The sequence below is a fragment of the Astatotilapia calliptera genome, chromosome 3 (genome assembly GCF_964374335.1).
Source record: "Astatotilapia calliptera chromosome 3, fAstCal68.1, whole genome shotgun sequence".
NCBI classification, from domain to species: domain Eukaryota; kingdom Metazoa; phylum Chordata; class Actinopteri; order Cichliformes; family Cichlidae; genus Astatotilapia; species Astatotilapia calliptera.
Window position 1 is genome coordinate 46,516,127 of NC_137424.1, and position 17,333 is coordinate 46,533,459.

At 41.2% G+C, this 17,333-nt stretch overlaps 1 protein-coding gene across 1 annotated transcript in view; it reads left to right on the forward strand.

Moving 5' to 3' along the window:
• The window catches only part of LOC145423218 (Fc receptor-like protein 5), a 33,642-nt gene that overhangs the window by 151 nt on the left and 16,158 nt on the right, over positions 1 to 17,333 (forward strand). The window contains exons 2-6 of the mRNA XM_080295447.1: positions 11,742 to 11,777; positions 11,985 to 12,251; positions 13,740 to 14,006; positions 14,129 to 14,407; positions 14,578 to 14,580. Of these exons, the coding sequence (XP_080151573.1) occupies positions 11,742 to 11,777; positions 11,985 to 12,251; positions 13,740 to 14,006; positions 14,129 to 14,407; positions 14,578 to 14,580 (852 nt within the window). The remainder of the gene's footprint in view (positions 1 to 11,741; positions 11,778 to 11,984; positions 12,252 to 13,739; positions 14,007 to 14,128; positions 14,408 to 14,577; positions 14,581 to 17,333) is intronic.

Below are 17,333 nucleotides of genomic sequence, written 5' to 3' on the forward strand. Positions count from 1 at the left end.
TCTGTGAGGACTAACTGGCAGTCACGGGACCCATCCCTTGGCCCTCCTCCAGGATGGTCGAGTACCCTCCACAGATGGAGAGCTCGATGAAGCCCCTGTGAGACCACCACTGTTGGGACTGTGTTAAAATATGCTTCAGTTTCTCACATTTGCTGAAAGCTGAAAGTCTGAGTTTCATTTAAAATGAATTCAGGGGTTTGGGTTGGGGTGGGACTAAGGAAGTTTCAGAGTACTATTAATTGGCAGATGACTCAACCTGTAGATGATAGTACATATGAGTCTAGTGGTTCCGGTCACCCCCTCCCCGTTTGTTCTTTGTTTCTCTGAGCAGACTGTGATGACTGCATGTGTGGAAAAGACTGTTGTTGGTTTGTTTTTATCTGCTGAAAATCAGACACCACAAAATATCTGTCTGGGCCTCCAAGAAAAGAGGAAATGCAGCCTGTGGTTTCAGCCTGAAGTCTAACGTTTGTTTTATTTAAAGTCAACACAGCACAGTGGAAATGTGCAGGTATGACAATGTGTGAAAACAGGTTAAAAGTAGCTTTATTGTGGTGATGACACATGCTGGACTAAAGAATAAATAAAGCATGTGGGCATCAAGAGAAACGGTGAAAAGCTTGTTTCTCACGCTCATGTCTTTAAGAGTCTCTGCATGGACGTGCTGTAAATGTTCATTTATCTCTGAAATAAATAAAATCATCCATCACTCTCTCTGTCCACAACATCATATACAGACATGTTTTCTTCTTACTGCAACTTCCAAACAGGCCAGTTCCTCACAGTATAACACAAAACTCCAAAGTATAATCACTGCTTTGTAACCAGCAGAGGAGCCAGTAAATCATCTAAACCTACTGATACTAATGTGTCTGTTTGTCTGGTTTTACAGAAATGGTTCCTACACCTGTGATGATGACGTCAGTGTTTGACTCCAAACTGTCTGCTGGACAAGTTTTTAGGCCTTTTCAGATTTCATGTCTTCGAGCCTCATAACATATTGATATGTACTGAAACTTTTGCACTTATGTTAACATATAAACTGCAAATAACATAAAACATGAAGCAACATCTTAATGTATTTTACCTTTCCCACAGAAAAGTGGAGGGATGGAGAAACACACCTGCTGTTAAACAATCTAAAACACTTCAATATCAACATGTTTGTGAGTGTGTGTAGATGATACTGCAACAAACCTTAATCATAACCTTTGTAAGAAAGTGTTTGACAGAATAAGGATAGATGCTGTGTTTGCAGGCTTTAACTATTATTAATATTATAGACTGTATATTGAGAATGAGAAGTGAGAAACTGAGGTACACCTTATTCTCATATGGAGGGGACTACCCAATCACAAAGTTACCACACCTTAAAGCATTTACTGCTGTGTTGTCCTTTTGGACTCTAATGTGGGCGGAGCCTATAGTAGCTTTCATAGTGTGAAAGATGAGGTCCAACTAGACAGGTTATGGAGAGACAGACAACCATTCATGTTCACATTCACACCTGCAGGCAATCACCTGAATCACCAGTTAACATAATAATATATGACTTTGGAGAGAACCCAGACAGGTGGAGGGAGAACATGCAAACTTCACACAAACAGCCCAGCTGGTGGATTCTAACAGGAAACTTTCTTGCTGTGAGGCAACAGTATGAACTACTGTATCTATGTGCCTCCTTTCTATTTCTGGTTTAATGTCTGTGTAGGTTCTCAGTCATCCAGCTCATGGTGGTCTAAGAAGTTTGGAAGGAAAGTGACTAAACTTCTTTACATTTCTTGAAGATGTGTCACCTCTCATCTAAGAGGCTCTTTGACTTCTAAAAGCAAACAGTAAAGAGTCCCAGGTATTTTAACCTCAGTGAGGGTTTTACTTTAAGTGGGTCATAGACCCACAATTAATCACGTGAGTCATCACATGAGCCGAGCTGTGAAAAAAGGTGTGGGTCATTATGGAGCTTTTTGTACTTCAAAAAACCCATTCATGAATCAAACCTAATCAGTCCTCTGTGTTTGGCTTATTTAGTGAGTCAAAAATACAAAAGAGTGGCAGCACAGAAGAAAGTTTCAGTTTTACTGCTGTTGAAAGTTCAGTGCTGCCATCTTGGATTACTAACTCACAGTACGTGTGTCTGCTCAGACTTTCCAAGCGGTAAATGTGAGTTGAGTTCCACAAAAAAAAAAAAAAACATTTTGACTGGTAACTCAGAATTTCCCATTTCTGGCTTATTCAGAAATTTTCACCTGAGATTTGGGGTGAGATCACTGTGAGAGCTTACCTTACCCTATCATGTGACCTACTGAGGTCACCTGAGGAAAGATACTAGTTGGGGTTGATGTACCTGGGAAGAGATCTCAAAACTGCATTGTAGGTGACTGACAGCTGATGCCATTATCCATCGCCTGTGGTCAGTGATGGACATTCACAGTAGACATAGATGGCCTCTTTCACTCCTCTTTTAAACCATCATTCTTGTCTGCCCGGTGGTGTAGGGTCCTAATTACTCCAAGTTTGTGTTCCAGAGGGTGATGGGAGTCAAAGAGGAGGTACTGGTCCGTGTGTGTGTGGGCTTCCAGTAAACTTCGATGTTGAGGTTGCCGTTCTCTTCAATGTGCACATCTTAGCCCCTATGACAACTAACAGGAGCTTCCATGTGATACTGAGGCAGGTTATTGGCTGGTAGTTGGATGGGACCGGTCCCTTTTGGGGGTTCTTAAGGATCAGGACTGTCCGCCCTTCGCTTAGCAATTCCAGGTGTCTCTCTTTGACTAGCATGCTCTTCCACTACATATATATATATATATATATATATATATATATATATATATATATATATATATATATATATATATATATATATATATATATATATATATATATATATATATATATACAGCTTACTGTATGTCCTATTTGTCTCAGTAAAAGTTAAATTCATTAATGAAGTAAAGTATTTTGAAATTAATTGAATGATTGAATTGTTAATGGATTGTGAAGAGTTTGTGTGTGTGACTCTTGTCCCTTTGCAGCCTTCTTTCTGCCTTTTCTACTGTGCAGCACTATATTTGCAGCACTGCAATCATGTGTGAAGTACATAGTGTATGGTCAAAATCAACAACCTCAGCTGTTGACATGAAGAACTTTGGAGCTGTTGAGCACCAGAGCAGACTGTATTGACCTCTGTTTGTGTTATTGGATAAATCTCTCAATATAAACTGCAAATACAGAATACTGTAGACTTTTTCATTAACGCAAAACTTTTTTTAAACAATCAAACAAAAATACAGTAAATTCAGATCTACAAAAAACTACAATGATGAGAAGCAATATCAAGCAGTATTAAAAGACCAAACTGGAAACATCTTTGTTCTTCTGAGCAGGCTCCAATGCCTTCATGTGTGTAAAACTGTTATTTTTAATCTACTGAAAAACAACATGGTTTCGAGTCAGGCTACCGAGAAAACAGGAAATGCAGATTGTGGTCTCAGCCCAAAGTGGTCTGTGTTAAAGATCATAGAGCAGCGTGCAGCAAACAAGAATGAGTTGACGAGAGTTGACAAAAGATGCAAAAAGAACAAAGGAAGTTTCACTTTGATCCCTGTGTGGATGGTAAATTTTTAAATGATTTATATGTAGTAAAATAATTGTAATAATTATCACTGCTACATTTAAGTATGCATAATATTCTGTGAAAACAGATCAAAAATCGACAGAAAAAAACTGTGTGGGCATCAAGAGAAACTGTGAAAAGCTTGTTTTCACACTGAAAAGCAGCTGCCCTCAAGGGTCTCTGCGTGGACATGCTGTAAATGCTCATATATCTCTCAACAAGGCTACAGAACAAGACTTTTGGTCATCACCATAAGTCAGGTAATACATCACAGCATCTTCTGATGTGGTGTTCTACACATACTTAAATAGTTTGGACAGAGGGCTGGACTTCGGTTTAATGGAAGTAATCAATATCAGTCTTTGGTTTAAAGAAGGATGTAATTCAAAACATTTGTAAATTAAATACTAGAAATACATACTTTAAATTTCTACATGGTAGAGTTGCATAAACTTGATCCGCGTCTGGACTTCTTTAAGTTACTTGAAGACGTTTCACCTCTCATCCGAGAAGCTTCTTCAGTTCTAAGGTCAAATGGTGGAGAGTCCCAGATATAAACCTAGTGGGAGTAACCCCCCACAGGGGGACAAAAGGACCCCCTGATGATCCTCTAATCGCCTGACCCAAGGTGTGAAACTGGGTGTGGGTCCCAATCAGCCAGAGTTTCGGGTGAGTTCATTGTGAAACCTGGCCCCACCTTATCATGTGAATTCCTGAGATCAGATGGCCCAGGATGTGAGTGGGCGTTAAGGCATCTGGGAAGGGATCTCACAACAGTTGCCCATAGTGGACCTCATCACAGCCACAGCATCTGCCATACGGATTAATAAATTATCACAGACAGAAGCAGAGCAAATCAAGATGAAAGTCTCAGCCATGCTCTCCAGTGCCAAAGTCCCTCCATCCAACCTCACAATACAGGAAAAGAAGGCCGTCGCTTCAATGAGCAAAGACCACAACATCACTGTTTTACCAGCTGATAAGGGAAGATGCACAGTGGTCCTAAACACTACAGATTACCATACAAAGATCACTACTCTCCTCAGGGACAACAATACCTACGAAGCCTTAAAGCGAGACCCCACAAGCAGCTACAAAAAGAAAGTTATAGCTTGCCTTCAAGAATTTGAAAAGGACAAAATTATTGACCGCCTTACATATCACCGCCTTTACCCAGGGGATGCCATACCCTGCATTTACGGACTTCCTAAAATCCACAAGGAAGCTGTCCCACTCAGACCCATAGTCAGTAGCATAAACTCAGCCACTTACAACATTGCTAAACACCTTGCTACCATCCTTGCTCCTCTCGTGGGGAACACCCCACACCACATCAAGAACTCCACCGACTTCACCGACAAGGTCCAGAAACTTACCCTGGATCCAGATGAAACCATGGTGTCCTTTGATGTAGTCTCTCTCTTCACTTGCATACCCACCACGGAGGCCGTGGAGACTGTCAGAAAACGACTACAAGAAGACAGCTCCTTGGAGGACAGGACCAACTTCACACCCGATCAGATCTGCACACTGTTAGACCTCTGCCTCACCACTACATATTTCAAATACAACGAAGGCTTTTACAGACAAAAACATGGCTGTGCCATGGGCTCCCCCGTGTCACCTATTGTAGCCAACCTTTACATGGAGGAAGTGGAAAGGAAGGCTCTTGGCTCTTTCAAAGGAAGAGTACCCAGCCACTGGTACAGATATGTAGACGACACATGGGTCAAAATCAAGACACAAGAAGTGGAATCCTTCACTGCGCACATTAACGCTGTGGATAAAAACATCAAGTTCACCAGGGAAGACACAAAGGACAACTGTTTGCCTTTCCTGGACTGCGCTGTGCACATTGAAGAGAAGGGCAACCTCAACATCGAAGTTTACCGGAAGCCCACACACACGGACCAGTACCTCCTGTTCGACTCCCATCACCCTCTGGAACACAAACTTGGAGTAATTAGGACCCTACACCACTGTGCAGAACATGTTCCCTCTAAGCCTGAAGGAAAAAAGAAGGAACACACACATGTAAAGGAAGCACTCAAAACGTGCGGCTATCCTAAATGGGCGTTCTTAAAGTCAGCAAAGAGGCACAGAAAAGAAGACCAGACACCAGCGAGGGAGGATAAGAAAGACAGACGCAACAACATTGTCATCCCCTATGTAGCCGGTGTATCAGAAAAACTCAGGAGAGTTTTCTCCAAGCATGACATCCCGGTGCATTTCAGACCCAGCAACATGCTCAGACAAAAACTGGTTCACCCGAAAGACAAAACGCCAAAACACAAACTTAACAATGTGGTGTATGCTGTACAGTGCAGCGAGGAATGCTCAGACCTCTACATTGGAGAGACCAAACAGCCACTTCACAAGCGCATGGCACAACACAGAAGAGCCACCTCCACAGGACAAGACTCAGCAGTCCATCTGCATCTTAAGGATAAAGGACACTCTTTCGAGGATGCCAATGTTCACATTTTGGACAGAGAGGACAGATGGTTTGAAAGAGGAGTGAAAGAAGCCATCTATGTCCACTGTGAGCGACCATCTTTGAACAGAGGCGGTGGTTTACGACACCAACTCTCTGCCATCTATAATCCAGTTTTGAGATCCCTTCCCAGACGCCTTAACGCCCACTCGCATCCTGGGCCATCTGATCTCAGGAATTCGCATGATAAGGTGGGGCCAGGTTTTACAATGAACTCACCCGAAACTCTGGCTGATTGGGACCCACACCCAGTTTCACACCTTGGGTCAGGCGATTAGAGGATCATCAGGGGGTCCTTTTGTCTCTCTGTGGGGGGTTACTCCCACTAGGTTTATATCTGGGACTCTCCACCATTTGACCTTAGAACTGAAGAAGCTTCTCGGATGAGAGGTGAAACGTCTTCAAGTAACTTAAAGAAGTCCAGACGCTTTTCTTTCCAAGCTCCTTTGACTACGATGACCTGGATAACTGAGAACCTTCACAGACATAAACTTGATCCACAACATGTAGCTTTTGAAACAAACCTTTTTTTTTTGTTTTTTTTTTTAATTGCAGCTTTTAAATAAGTTTTTCACATCATCTATTTGGATTTTCTTTCCTGATTTTTGACATTTAGTCAGATGCTCAGGTCTAATCTGTATGTTGATGTCCAAGTAAGACAAAGAATTGTTTCCAGATCAAATGTGTTAGTACTTAATGTTACTTTGATATGCCGTCAGATAAAAAAAAGTAACACTGAATATAAATGTTGTCTTTAGATTTCGTGTTAAGCTTTAGCTACAGTTCAGCCACACAGTGAGTCATTTCCTGTGTTTGGAGTCACAGCCAAATTTAAAACATATTTCCAGCACAAAGTGAGAACATTCACAGATCTATTCTGAGGCTGAGCGAGCTTTTTCACTTCAGTGCTACATGATAATCTTTAATCGAACTATGAAATACATCATATATGTTTTTATGAAGTATGGGGGAAACATCTTAACATATTTCTTGTTATAATCAATCAAAAGCAAAGACTACAAAGCTCTAAACTCTACAAAACTTTGATATTTATAAGTTAGAAGTAAACAACAATAAAAATGCACCCGTGATTTTCATTATCCACTGGACATTAAAATAAATAAATAAATGAAAAGACAGAATAAATGTGAGTTCAGGGAGAGAGAGAGAGAGAGAGAGAGAGAGAGAGAGAGAGAGAGAGGTACATCAGACCGACAGTTACTTTGAAAAAAATAAATAAATAAAATTGAGTTGCGGCTCAAACAGCATAAAGGACACTGCTTAAGAACAACACATATAACTGCAAAACTAAACTGTTCTAAAAAAAAAATTAAAAAAATTAAAAAAAAAAGATTTGGCTTGATGAATGCTGGGACACCACTTTTGTCAAATCAGACCAAGATAAATGTGTTCAGATGGAGTCCAGAACAGGACTAGGTCTTGCTGTGTGTGCAGAGTCCCCAAGGTAGTAATGTTATGACAACCAGTACATATACATTTTTTTTTAAGATTTATAGATGGCACTATGAATATCTGTGGATATATAAAATTACTGGCTGATAAGGTGACTCCAAGTTCCCAGAGACCTGACAGAAGATGAACATTGCAGATTAAAATTGTTTCACAGGACACTTAAAAATGCCGTGAGAGTTTTCAAAGAAGTAAAAGGCAAAAACTATGAACTGACTTCCTGACTTGGAACAAAATACACATTTGTATATTATAGAGAAAGACATGTGAAACACAACATGTGAAAGAAACCTATATGTGTTTGCAATGGACAGGAAATGTAAACATGTCAAACAACTGCTGTGGTCAAAGCTACAGGAACTGTTTGAGGTAGGTGTAAAAGCGAAGGAAGCACAGAGAGGTGAAAGACAGAAAAAAAAGTCAGAGAAAAACTGACCTTATCTGGTTTAAGTTCAGCTTCTATTTCTGCATTTATTATTCATAGAAAACACTTTGTGATCATCTGCATCACATCAGAGTGGATCAGAGTGCAGTGATGATGGGGCACACTTTGCTCTGTATGACGGGGTTATTCTGTAAGTACATTTTTGATATTGTTTGATGTATTATTTGTTAGAATTACAGTGCATCACTGCTTTAAAACAATTTAACTGGGAGTTCAAACTGAGAATATTTTGATGATTTTAAAGCAAAATGTTGGTTGCTGTTTTGGCTCAGTTTAGGGTGGAGCATTTTGTTGGATACACCACTGTTTTTGGAGTTGACTCATTGTTATTGTTTAAAATTTGTTACATTATTAGTTTTTTAAACTATTAACAATTTAAAAATTTAGGTTTTTTGTTTCCTTAAATTTTGAAATGTCCTGATATTAGTTTATATGCACAGAAACCTTTTGATGAATTTTGGAAATTCACTTTTACAAAATGCCCGGATTCATCATGAGTCAGTTTCTGTCAGTTTGAGCCTCATGACTTTTTCATCTTTACTTCAGTGCTCATTACGTTCTCCTATAGAAATACTCAAGGTGAGGTGTTTTTCCTCTTCATCCTATTTATAATATATGTATAATGTTGCTAGAGCATTCGTGTGACACTACAAATTACTAGTGCTCTCCCAGTGTTGCTTTCTCAGGCGAGCTCTAAACTTTAAGCTAGATCCATTTAAACTTTAAAGGTTACTGTCCCACTGCCTATTAAAGGAAGCATGGAAATCACTTTAGTTTGTTTGCAGATCAAAGTGAAATTTATTTGATTTGGTTGCTCAGATATTCTTGGTGTGTGTTCTGTGTGAAAAAGACTTCCAACTGACCCTCTTCCAGCTGTCTTAGGGTGAGAGACGGGTACAGTCAAGTTACTTTTTTCATGCTTGATGGAAATGTATTTACTGTATAGTTCAAAGACTTTAATGATTTTGTGCTGGACACATAAGTGTAAGAAAATACCTGGCTGTATTTTGTACTGCAGCTTTTAGTGTCTCATCAACAACGTGTGGCTCTTTACAAAGCAGCAACAGTGTACTTGATAATTATATCTATGATAGGAAGGAAAAGGTCATTATATTCTTTACTGTAAACCATGTTTCTTCATATAAATATCCACAGCGGTTTGACCCTGTCTGAATTCAGTATTTTAAAAAGTAGGGCTGCCACATACATTAACGGCGTCATTGTGTTTGTGATTTAAGTTGTCATCGATGTTTGTGAGGGTAGTTATGCTCAGTAAAGTTAGCAATAAAGTTTCTAAAAAATATAAAAAAGCATAACAAGGAACAAATAAAACAAAATGTCTGTTTCTGTAAGACCTCAGTCAAGTTTTAAGACATTAATTTTTAAACTTATTTTAATCCATCAGTGTGTTCAAATTAATTTTCAGGTGTAAAAACACCTCTAATTAGTTCCTGCAGTGTATGAATGCAGGTAGAGAGGAGTTTAGTTTAACTATTTATATTTTTATATATTGATATTTATTGTCTTTTATTCATACATTTGTGTGCTTGGAGGTTTGTAAATATAAAAACAAATTATAAATAGTTTTGAAAAATTGTAAATAATGTATCTTTACATGTGAGAAGACAAATGTTTGATACTAGTGATGGTTTATGACAAACAGTATTTAACATGTCAAATAAAATAAATGTTCTTCACAATTAAACAAGTATTGGACTTGTGATCTCTTCATTTCATTTTTAGCCGCTCAGTCAGCTCACATACAGTGGCTTGCGGCCCCCTTGAACTTTTCCACATTTTGTCACATCACAGCCATAAACATGAATCAATTTTATTGGAATTGCACGTGAAAGATCAATACAAACATGTGAGAAGTGGAACGAAAATCATACATGATTCCAAACATTTTTTACAAATAAATTACTGAAAAGTGGGGTGTGCGTAATTATTCAGCCCCCTGAGTCAATACTTTGTAGAACCACCTCTTGCTGCAATTACAGCTGCCAGTCTTTTAGGGTCTGTCTCTACCAGCTTTGCACATCTAGAGACTGAAATTCTTGCCCATTCTTCTTTGCAAAACAGCTCCAGCTCAGTCAGATTAGATGGACAGCGTTTGTGAACAGCAGTTTTCAGATCTTGCCACAGATTCTCGATTGGATTTAGATCTGGACTTTGACTGGGCCATTCTAACTCATGGATATGTTTTGTTTTAAACCGTTCCATTGTTGCCCTGGCTTTATGTTTAGGGTCGTTGTCCTGCTGGAAGGTGAACCTCCGTCCCAGTCTCAAGTCTTTTGCAGACTCCAAGAGGTTTTCTTCCAGGATTGCCCTGTATTTGGCTCCATCCATCTTCCCATCAACTCTGACCAGTTTCCCTGTCCCTGCTGAAGAGAAGCACCCCCAGAGCATGATGCTGCCACCACCATATTTGACAGTGGGGATGGTGTGTTCAGAGTGATGTGCAGTGTTAGTTTTCCGCCACACATAGCGTTTTGCATTTTGGCCAAAAAGTTCCATTTAGGTCTCATCTGACCAGAGCACCTTCTTCCACATGTTTGCTGTGTCCCCCACGTGGCTTGTGGCAAACTGCAAATGGGACTTCTTATGGTTTCTTTTAACAATGGCTTTCTTTTTGCCACTCTTCCATAAAGGCCAACTTTGTGCAGTGCATGACTAATAGTTGGACAGATTCCCCCACCTGAGCTGTAGATCTCTGCAGCTCGTCCAGAGTCACCATGGGCCTCTTGGCTGCATTTCTGATCAGCGCTCTCCTTGTTCGGCCTGTGAGTTTAGGTGGACGGCCTTGTCTTGGTAGGTTTACAGTTGTGCCATACTCCTTCCATTTCTGAATTTCTTGAACAGTTTTCCATGGGATGTTCAAGGCTTGGGAAATATTTTTGTAGCCTAAGCCTGCTTTAAATTTCTCAATGACTTTATCCCTGATCTGTCTGGTGTTTTCTTTGGACTTCATGGTGTTGTTGCTCCCAATATTCTGTTAGAGAACCTCTGAGGCCGTCACAGAGCAGCTGTCTTTGTACTGACATTAGATTACACACAGGTGCACTCTATTTAGTCATTAGCACTCATCAGGCAATGTCTATGGGCAACTGACTGCACTCAGACCAAAGGGGGCTGAATAATTACACACACCCCACTTTGCAGTTATTTATTTGTAACAAATGTTTGGAATCATGTATGATTTTCGTTCCACTTCTCACGTGTACACCACTTTGTGTTGGTCTTTCACATGGAATTCCAATAAAATTGATTCCTGTTTGTGGCTGTAATGTGACAAAATGTGGGAAAGTTCAAGGGGGCCGAATACTTTTGCAAGCCACTGTATGTGTAATAAAACTTACTGTCTGCTATTGGTCAGCTTAGTCTGTGTGTTACAGGCCTTTTCATAAAAATCTGACAAACATGGTCAGACCTTGTTGGAATGAGTGGAGCTGGTTTAGTTTATCTAAGAAAGGTTTATTTCTGAATCAGTGCCGGTGTGTTAGCAGCAGAAAACACGAGGGACAGAACTGAACTTTAACAAAAAGTAAGTTGTTTATTCAGGCTGATGAGAAACGCAAAAAGCAAAAGTTAAAGGTAAAATTAAACTATAACCAGAACTGGGGAAAGGTAAAGCCAGACATGGACGAACTATAACTGTAACTGTAAACATGAACATGTCTTTAGTTTGATAAATCCTGAAGTTTCTGTCTTTATTGTAGTGCTCTGTACTCTCCTCGGCACTGGACACGCTCAAGGTGACTGAAAAGTTTTGACTTTACTTCTTTCTTTTCATTTATTTAGTAAGGTTTCATCTCAAAATACTGAATCTTAATTACAGTTCACCTATGTTTTATATGTAATTATTATTCAATATATGAACAGTGTATGAACATACTGTCACAGATTGTGTCGTGCATAAAAGTGTTTCAGGCTGTTAACTTTGTGGTTGTGTTGGATTCTAGATGCTGTGCTAACTATTGAACCCAACTGGTCCAGTTTTTTTTTCGGTGAGTTTGTTACCTTCAAATGTGACATGAATGAAGGAGAAGACACTGACTGGGAATACAAAACCAACAAGGATGGTCGAGAATTATTCCGCTACAGCACAATCAAAGAGCACACATTAGAAATTAAATATTCAAGTCACAGTGGAGAATATCAGTGCTGTGGTCGCAGGAGGGGATCATCTTATACAAAGATCAGTAATACTGTCTCTGTAACTATGTTAGGTAAGTCCTCAATGACTAATAATGTGATGATTCCTCTTGAAATACAGATGTAAATTCTCAATACATTAATGTCAGCACTACAATACTCACACTCTGTCATTTATTATTACTATTGTTAAGATTCAATATTGAGGAAGGGTACAAGAGGTGATCGAAGAATAACCACACCGATCCGGCCGGGTGAAGTCAAACAATGATTTTAATGAACACACGTGTGGGAAGACAACTCTGTACGCAGACAGGAAGTAGTCTTCGACTTAATCAAAGCATGAACAGATATTTTATAGCATCAGGGTTTATTTACTGACGGCCCTTCATGCGTCACCGGTACATTTTATACATAGATCAGATCAACATCATCATGACTTTTCACCCAGAAAATCATCTTCTATTTTTATGGCTGGTACTTTCCGTTCTTGTCTCAAAGTGAATTGTTCCTCTTTCTTGCCGAGACAACAAGGACGGTTCCTCTAAATAAATTTAACTCTATGTGTGTGTGTCACGACCTCACATGCTCTTTGTGTCACCTCTTCACCTACTGTCTGTGTCTCGTCCTCAAATGCTCTTTCTCAATTCACCTGTTGCACTTCTGACCTTTTACCAGACCAGAAGCTCACTGAGACTATGTGTATGTCTTCTACTAAATAAATGTTTTAACCAAGAACCTCTACTAAAACCTTAATATAAAATGATCTGATATATAAGTGTTTTGTAAGCATGTATTGCAATTCCTTCTATGGCTCCAAGTCACTTGCACAATAGATTGTCCGAACATCGCGCCGAACAAAGCTTCCGACCCCCAATTAATTGACCGAGCTCCAACTCTTTAATAAGCACAGATATGCATTGTGTATAAAATAGTCATAACTGCTTAAGGCCTTCTTAAAGCTATCTGTTACATTGTTAAAGCCTCGTCTTAGCCTGCGGCTCAAAATAACTATCTGCTTTCACTTCTGCATACAACTTCCTGTCAGCCTGCAACTCAGTCTTTCTGAAAGAGACACTGTTTAACCCCTGAATGCAATATAAACTCCAGATTTTATTATTAATGCAATGGTAATGATGACAATTATTTAACAATAGCAGTAAAATAATTTCCCTGCTCCACACTATATGTGTGTATTTTATTGTATAAATAAAATAACTGTGGATGAAATAAATTTTAAATAAGGAGAAGAAGAAACGTCAAAAGCTTAAAAAAAATTAAGGTGATGATGTTTCTGTTATCTAAACCTGAAACTAGGCAGATCCCTCTGAACCCATCATTGTGTTTCCTTCAACAGTGAACTCCATTAGTTTACATCCAGTGTGACTTCTTCAGGCCTGAGATTGGACAAACATTTATACTGTGTTTATTTAGAGATCTACAACCTGAATTACTGCAGCTCTGTCACCATGTTGAGACAGAAAAATGGCAAACATTTGAAATGTTTTAAACTACCTTTATAATGGATGAAATGTACATTTTCTTCTCTTTTTTCATAACAGCATATAGACCCAGGGCCACACTGACAGCAGGAACAAAAATCATACCAGTAGGGGGCAGTGTGACACTGACCTGCTCTGTGCAGAGCTCTGATGGATGGATATTTGAGTGGTTCAGACGAACCCAAACAACCTCTGAAGTTCAAATCAGAGATCAACAAAACAGAGATATCAGAGTATCTGAAGGAGGAATCTACAGCTGCAGAGGAACAAGAGGAAACCCAGTTTACTACACTGATAGAAGTGATGATGTCACCATTGAGAGAACCTGTGAGTTCAGTCATTTAGTTTGAAATATACATTCACTCATGATTATCAAACACACAATGTGAAGTTTTCTGTGTTGATTTCATGTTTCTGTTTGTATCTCAACTGTTAATATGTGTAAACAGTTTCCAATAAAGTTGTTGTAAAACAACAACCCAACTGGCCTCAGATATTCAGAGGTGAGACGATCACTCTGACATGTGAGGTGCAGGAAGGAGGTGAAACCACTGAGTGGTGGTATGAATGGAGAGGACCCAGGACACCCACACAGTGGACACACAATAATGATGTGACATTCAGAGTTTCTGAGTCCAGCAGTGGAGACTACATGTGTAAGAGTCGACGCAGAGATGACTCATATTCTTCAACAGAGTGGAGTGAAGCCTTCACATTGTCAGCATCAAGTAAGTCATGTTTGTTGTGTGATCTCCATTTGACAAATGTCATAATGGTCAGCACAGGATGGATTCAGTGGTCTACAAAGCATGTTACATTGTTAGTCAGACAAAGAGCTGCAGCTGATAGTAGCCTCATTGTAGACAGTTTGTCACCACTTTGTGTCATGAACCTTCAGCTGGTATAGAGATGCCAATGCTGACCTGCTGCTCCATCACCTGAGGACAATGATGACATAATAATAATTTCAAAGAAATAGCAGCAAATCTACAATTTCTATAAGAAAGAATAAGTCACTCTGGTCTGTCATGTCATAAAGCACTGCCATTTGTTAAAATATAACATACACATGACCTGGTTTAATACAAAAAGCAATGATGACCAATCACTTTAGTGAAAGTATTCAGTGTTGGAGGAGAGTTGGGTGCTGAGAGAGGTCAGACCCGAATGCAGACACTGAAAACCGACTTGAACTGAGAGTGAACCTTTATTACGGCAGAGCAGAATACAAACAAAAGCAAAAGGTGAAAGAGACTAAACAAGCAAAAGCTAAACTGGGAAAACGTTAAAAAAACCAAAAGAAGAAATTAAAGAGCTGAGACGTGGGAATTGGAACATCAAAACCTGAGAAATGCAGTTTGTGATAAACAGGAGAAACGCAGCCGAATCGACAGGGAACAAAGGGAAACACACACAGTACATACAGTGGGTAACGAGGGAATACATAACAGGGAGGCACAGCTGAACCTAATCTGATGAGAGAAGACAGGGAGGAAAAATACAGAATAGACTGACGCAGCACATGGGACTGTCGAAGCAAAACAGGAATACATGAACATAGAAACCAGGAGCACTAGACGTAACACAAGGAACACAAGAGAGGCACAGTGACAAAACGAAAGGGCTAGAATAATAACTGAAGTACCAAAGAATAACAAAGGGAACTAGAAATACAAAAGGCAAAACCATGAAAAACCACTAAATAACGGAGTCACCATGTCAGGTTAAGGCTGTGTGCAGGTAGGAGTGGAAGTAGAAGGACCCAAAGTGCAGACACTCGGAGGCAGAAAGTGGCTCAAAACTCAGCTTTTATTGCTGGATGGCAAAAAGTAACAGAAATCTGAAATACAAAAATCCAAATAAACTTACATGACCAGGCAAACGGAACACACAGCATAAATGAGAGTAGATCACAACACAGACACAAAGAAACACGGGGCTTAAATACACAGAGGGAGCAATCAGGGATTGGGTAACAGGAGGGAAACACAGCTGGGGCAAATCTAGCCTAACGAGACAAGGGGAAGCAAAACCAGACACATTAACATCAGACATGGACTTTCAAAGTAAAACAGGAAACATAACACAGACTCACAGGCAGGCACTATAACAAAGGGAACAAAGACGTGGGACCAGGGCAGACACAGACACTGACGGGATGTGGGGATACAGCAGACAGGGGAGACAGCAACTATGGAACACAGACAGAAAACCAGAACACTAAAACTCTAACCAAACCCCACCAAGAGAACCTAAACTAAGAATGATCCTAAACCCATAAAGCAAAGCTAGAATATAATGAAATAACAAAATCAAAGAACCAAAGAACCAAAGAACACAAAACACTGGGTCAACGACCCAGGGACCCTAACAGTACTCCCCCCTTAAGGGCTGGCTTCCAGACAGCCCAAACCAGAACACCAAAAACAATCCAACCAGGGCGGGCGGTGGGGGAAAACAGGACGGAGGGCACGAAACAAATGATACACACCGAGCCAGAAACCAAAACACAGGGAACAAAGTCCAAAACAACAGCACTAAAGGCCCAGGAACAGTCCAAAAGCAAACAAACAAAAGAGCCCATGAAAGGCGCAGAGTCTCAAAAAAGTTCAGGGGGGCGGCCCGGAGGCTGATGGCACAACAGTCCAAACCCGGGCAGGTCAGGGGGGCGGCCCGGAGGCTGACGGTCCAAGAGCCCAGAAAACAGTTCAGGAGGCACCGGCGGCGGCGTAGTTCAGGGGGCCGGCCATGATGGCAACGACGTCCAGTCATCTGCCGGACGGGACGTTCAGGCCCAGACAGCATGGGGACCTCAGGAGCAGACGAAGCTGAACACTCGGAGGCTGGACCCGGTGGAGCTGCAGAGGCCGAGGCTGGACCCGGTGGTGGCTGAATGGCCTCGCCAGAACCATCAGCAGACACTGGGATGTGCTGGCTGGGTCCTCCCGGACCCTCCAGCGGACGAGACAGGTGGCTGAACGGGCCCCTCGGACCCTCCAGCGGACGAGACAGGTGGCTGAACGGGCCCCTCGGACCCTCCAGCGGACGAGACAGGTGGCTGAACGGGCCCCTTGGATCCTCCAGCGGGAACAGACGGCTGAAGCAGTTCTCCAGAACCCCCAGCAGGAACAACAGGTGGCAGAACAGAAGATTGAGGAGAGGAGTGACCGTGGCGTCGTTTCCTTCTGAATGAGGGAACTGAAACTGGCGGAGAAACAGAGACCTCCTCCTCATCCTCCGACCACATGGCCGCCAGGAAAAAGGAAGGCGAATGGGCAGGCGAACAAGGTCCCGGCTGGTGTGAGGAAGGAGAGGCAGTCTGAGGTAGCGACGAGGCAGGTGGTGAGTGTGCGTTGTCCTGGGGCGGCGGTAAAGAAGTGGAGGTGGAGGTAGAGAGAGCAAGCTCGCCAGCCCTGACTTGCTCCCTCCAGGCAGCTATGGAGCTGCCCAGCACAGTGTCCATAGAAAGCTGAGTAAGCCGAGGGTTGCTCCGAATGATGGCATCTACCGCGCTTAGCCCAACTGCCATGGTCCTCAAATCATTGGCCTGAGCAATGCGGTCAAGGAGCTTAATCATCCGCTCCATCTCAGCGTTGAATCCAAAAGCTGAAGAGTCTGCGGGGTCCATGTTCTGTAGTGATGGGACGTTCTGTA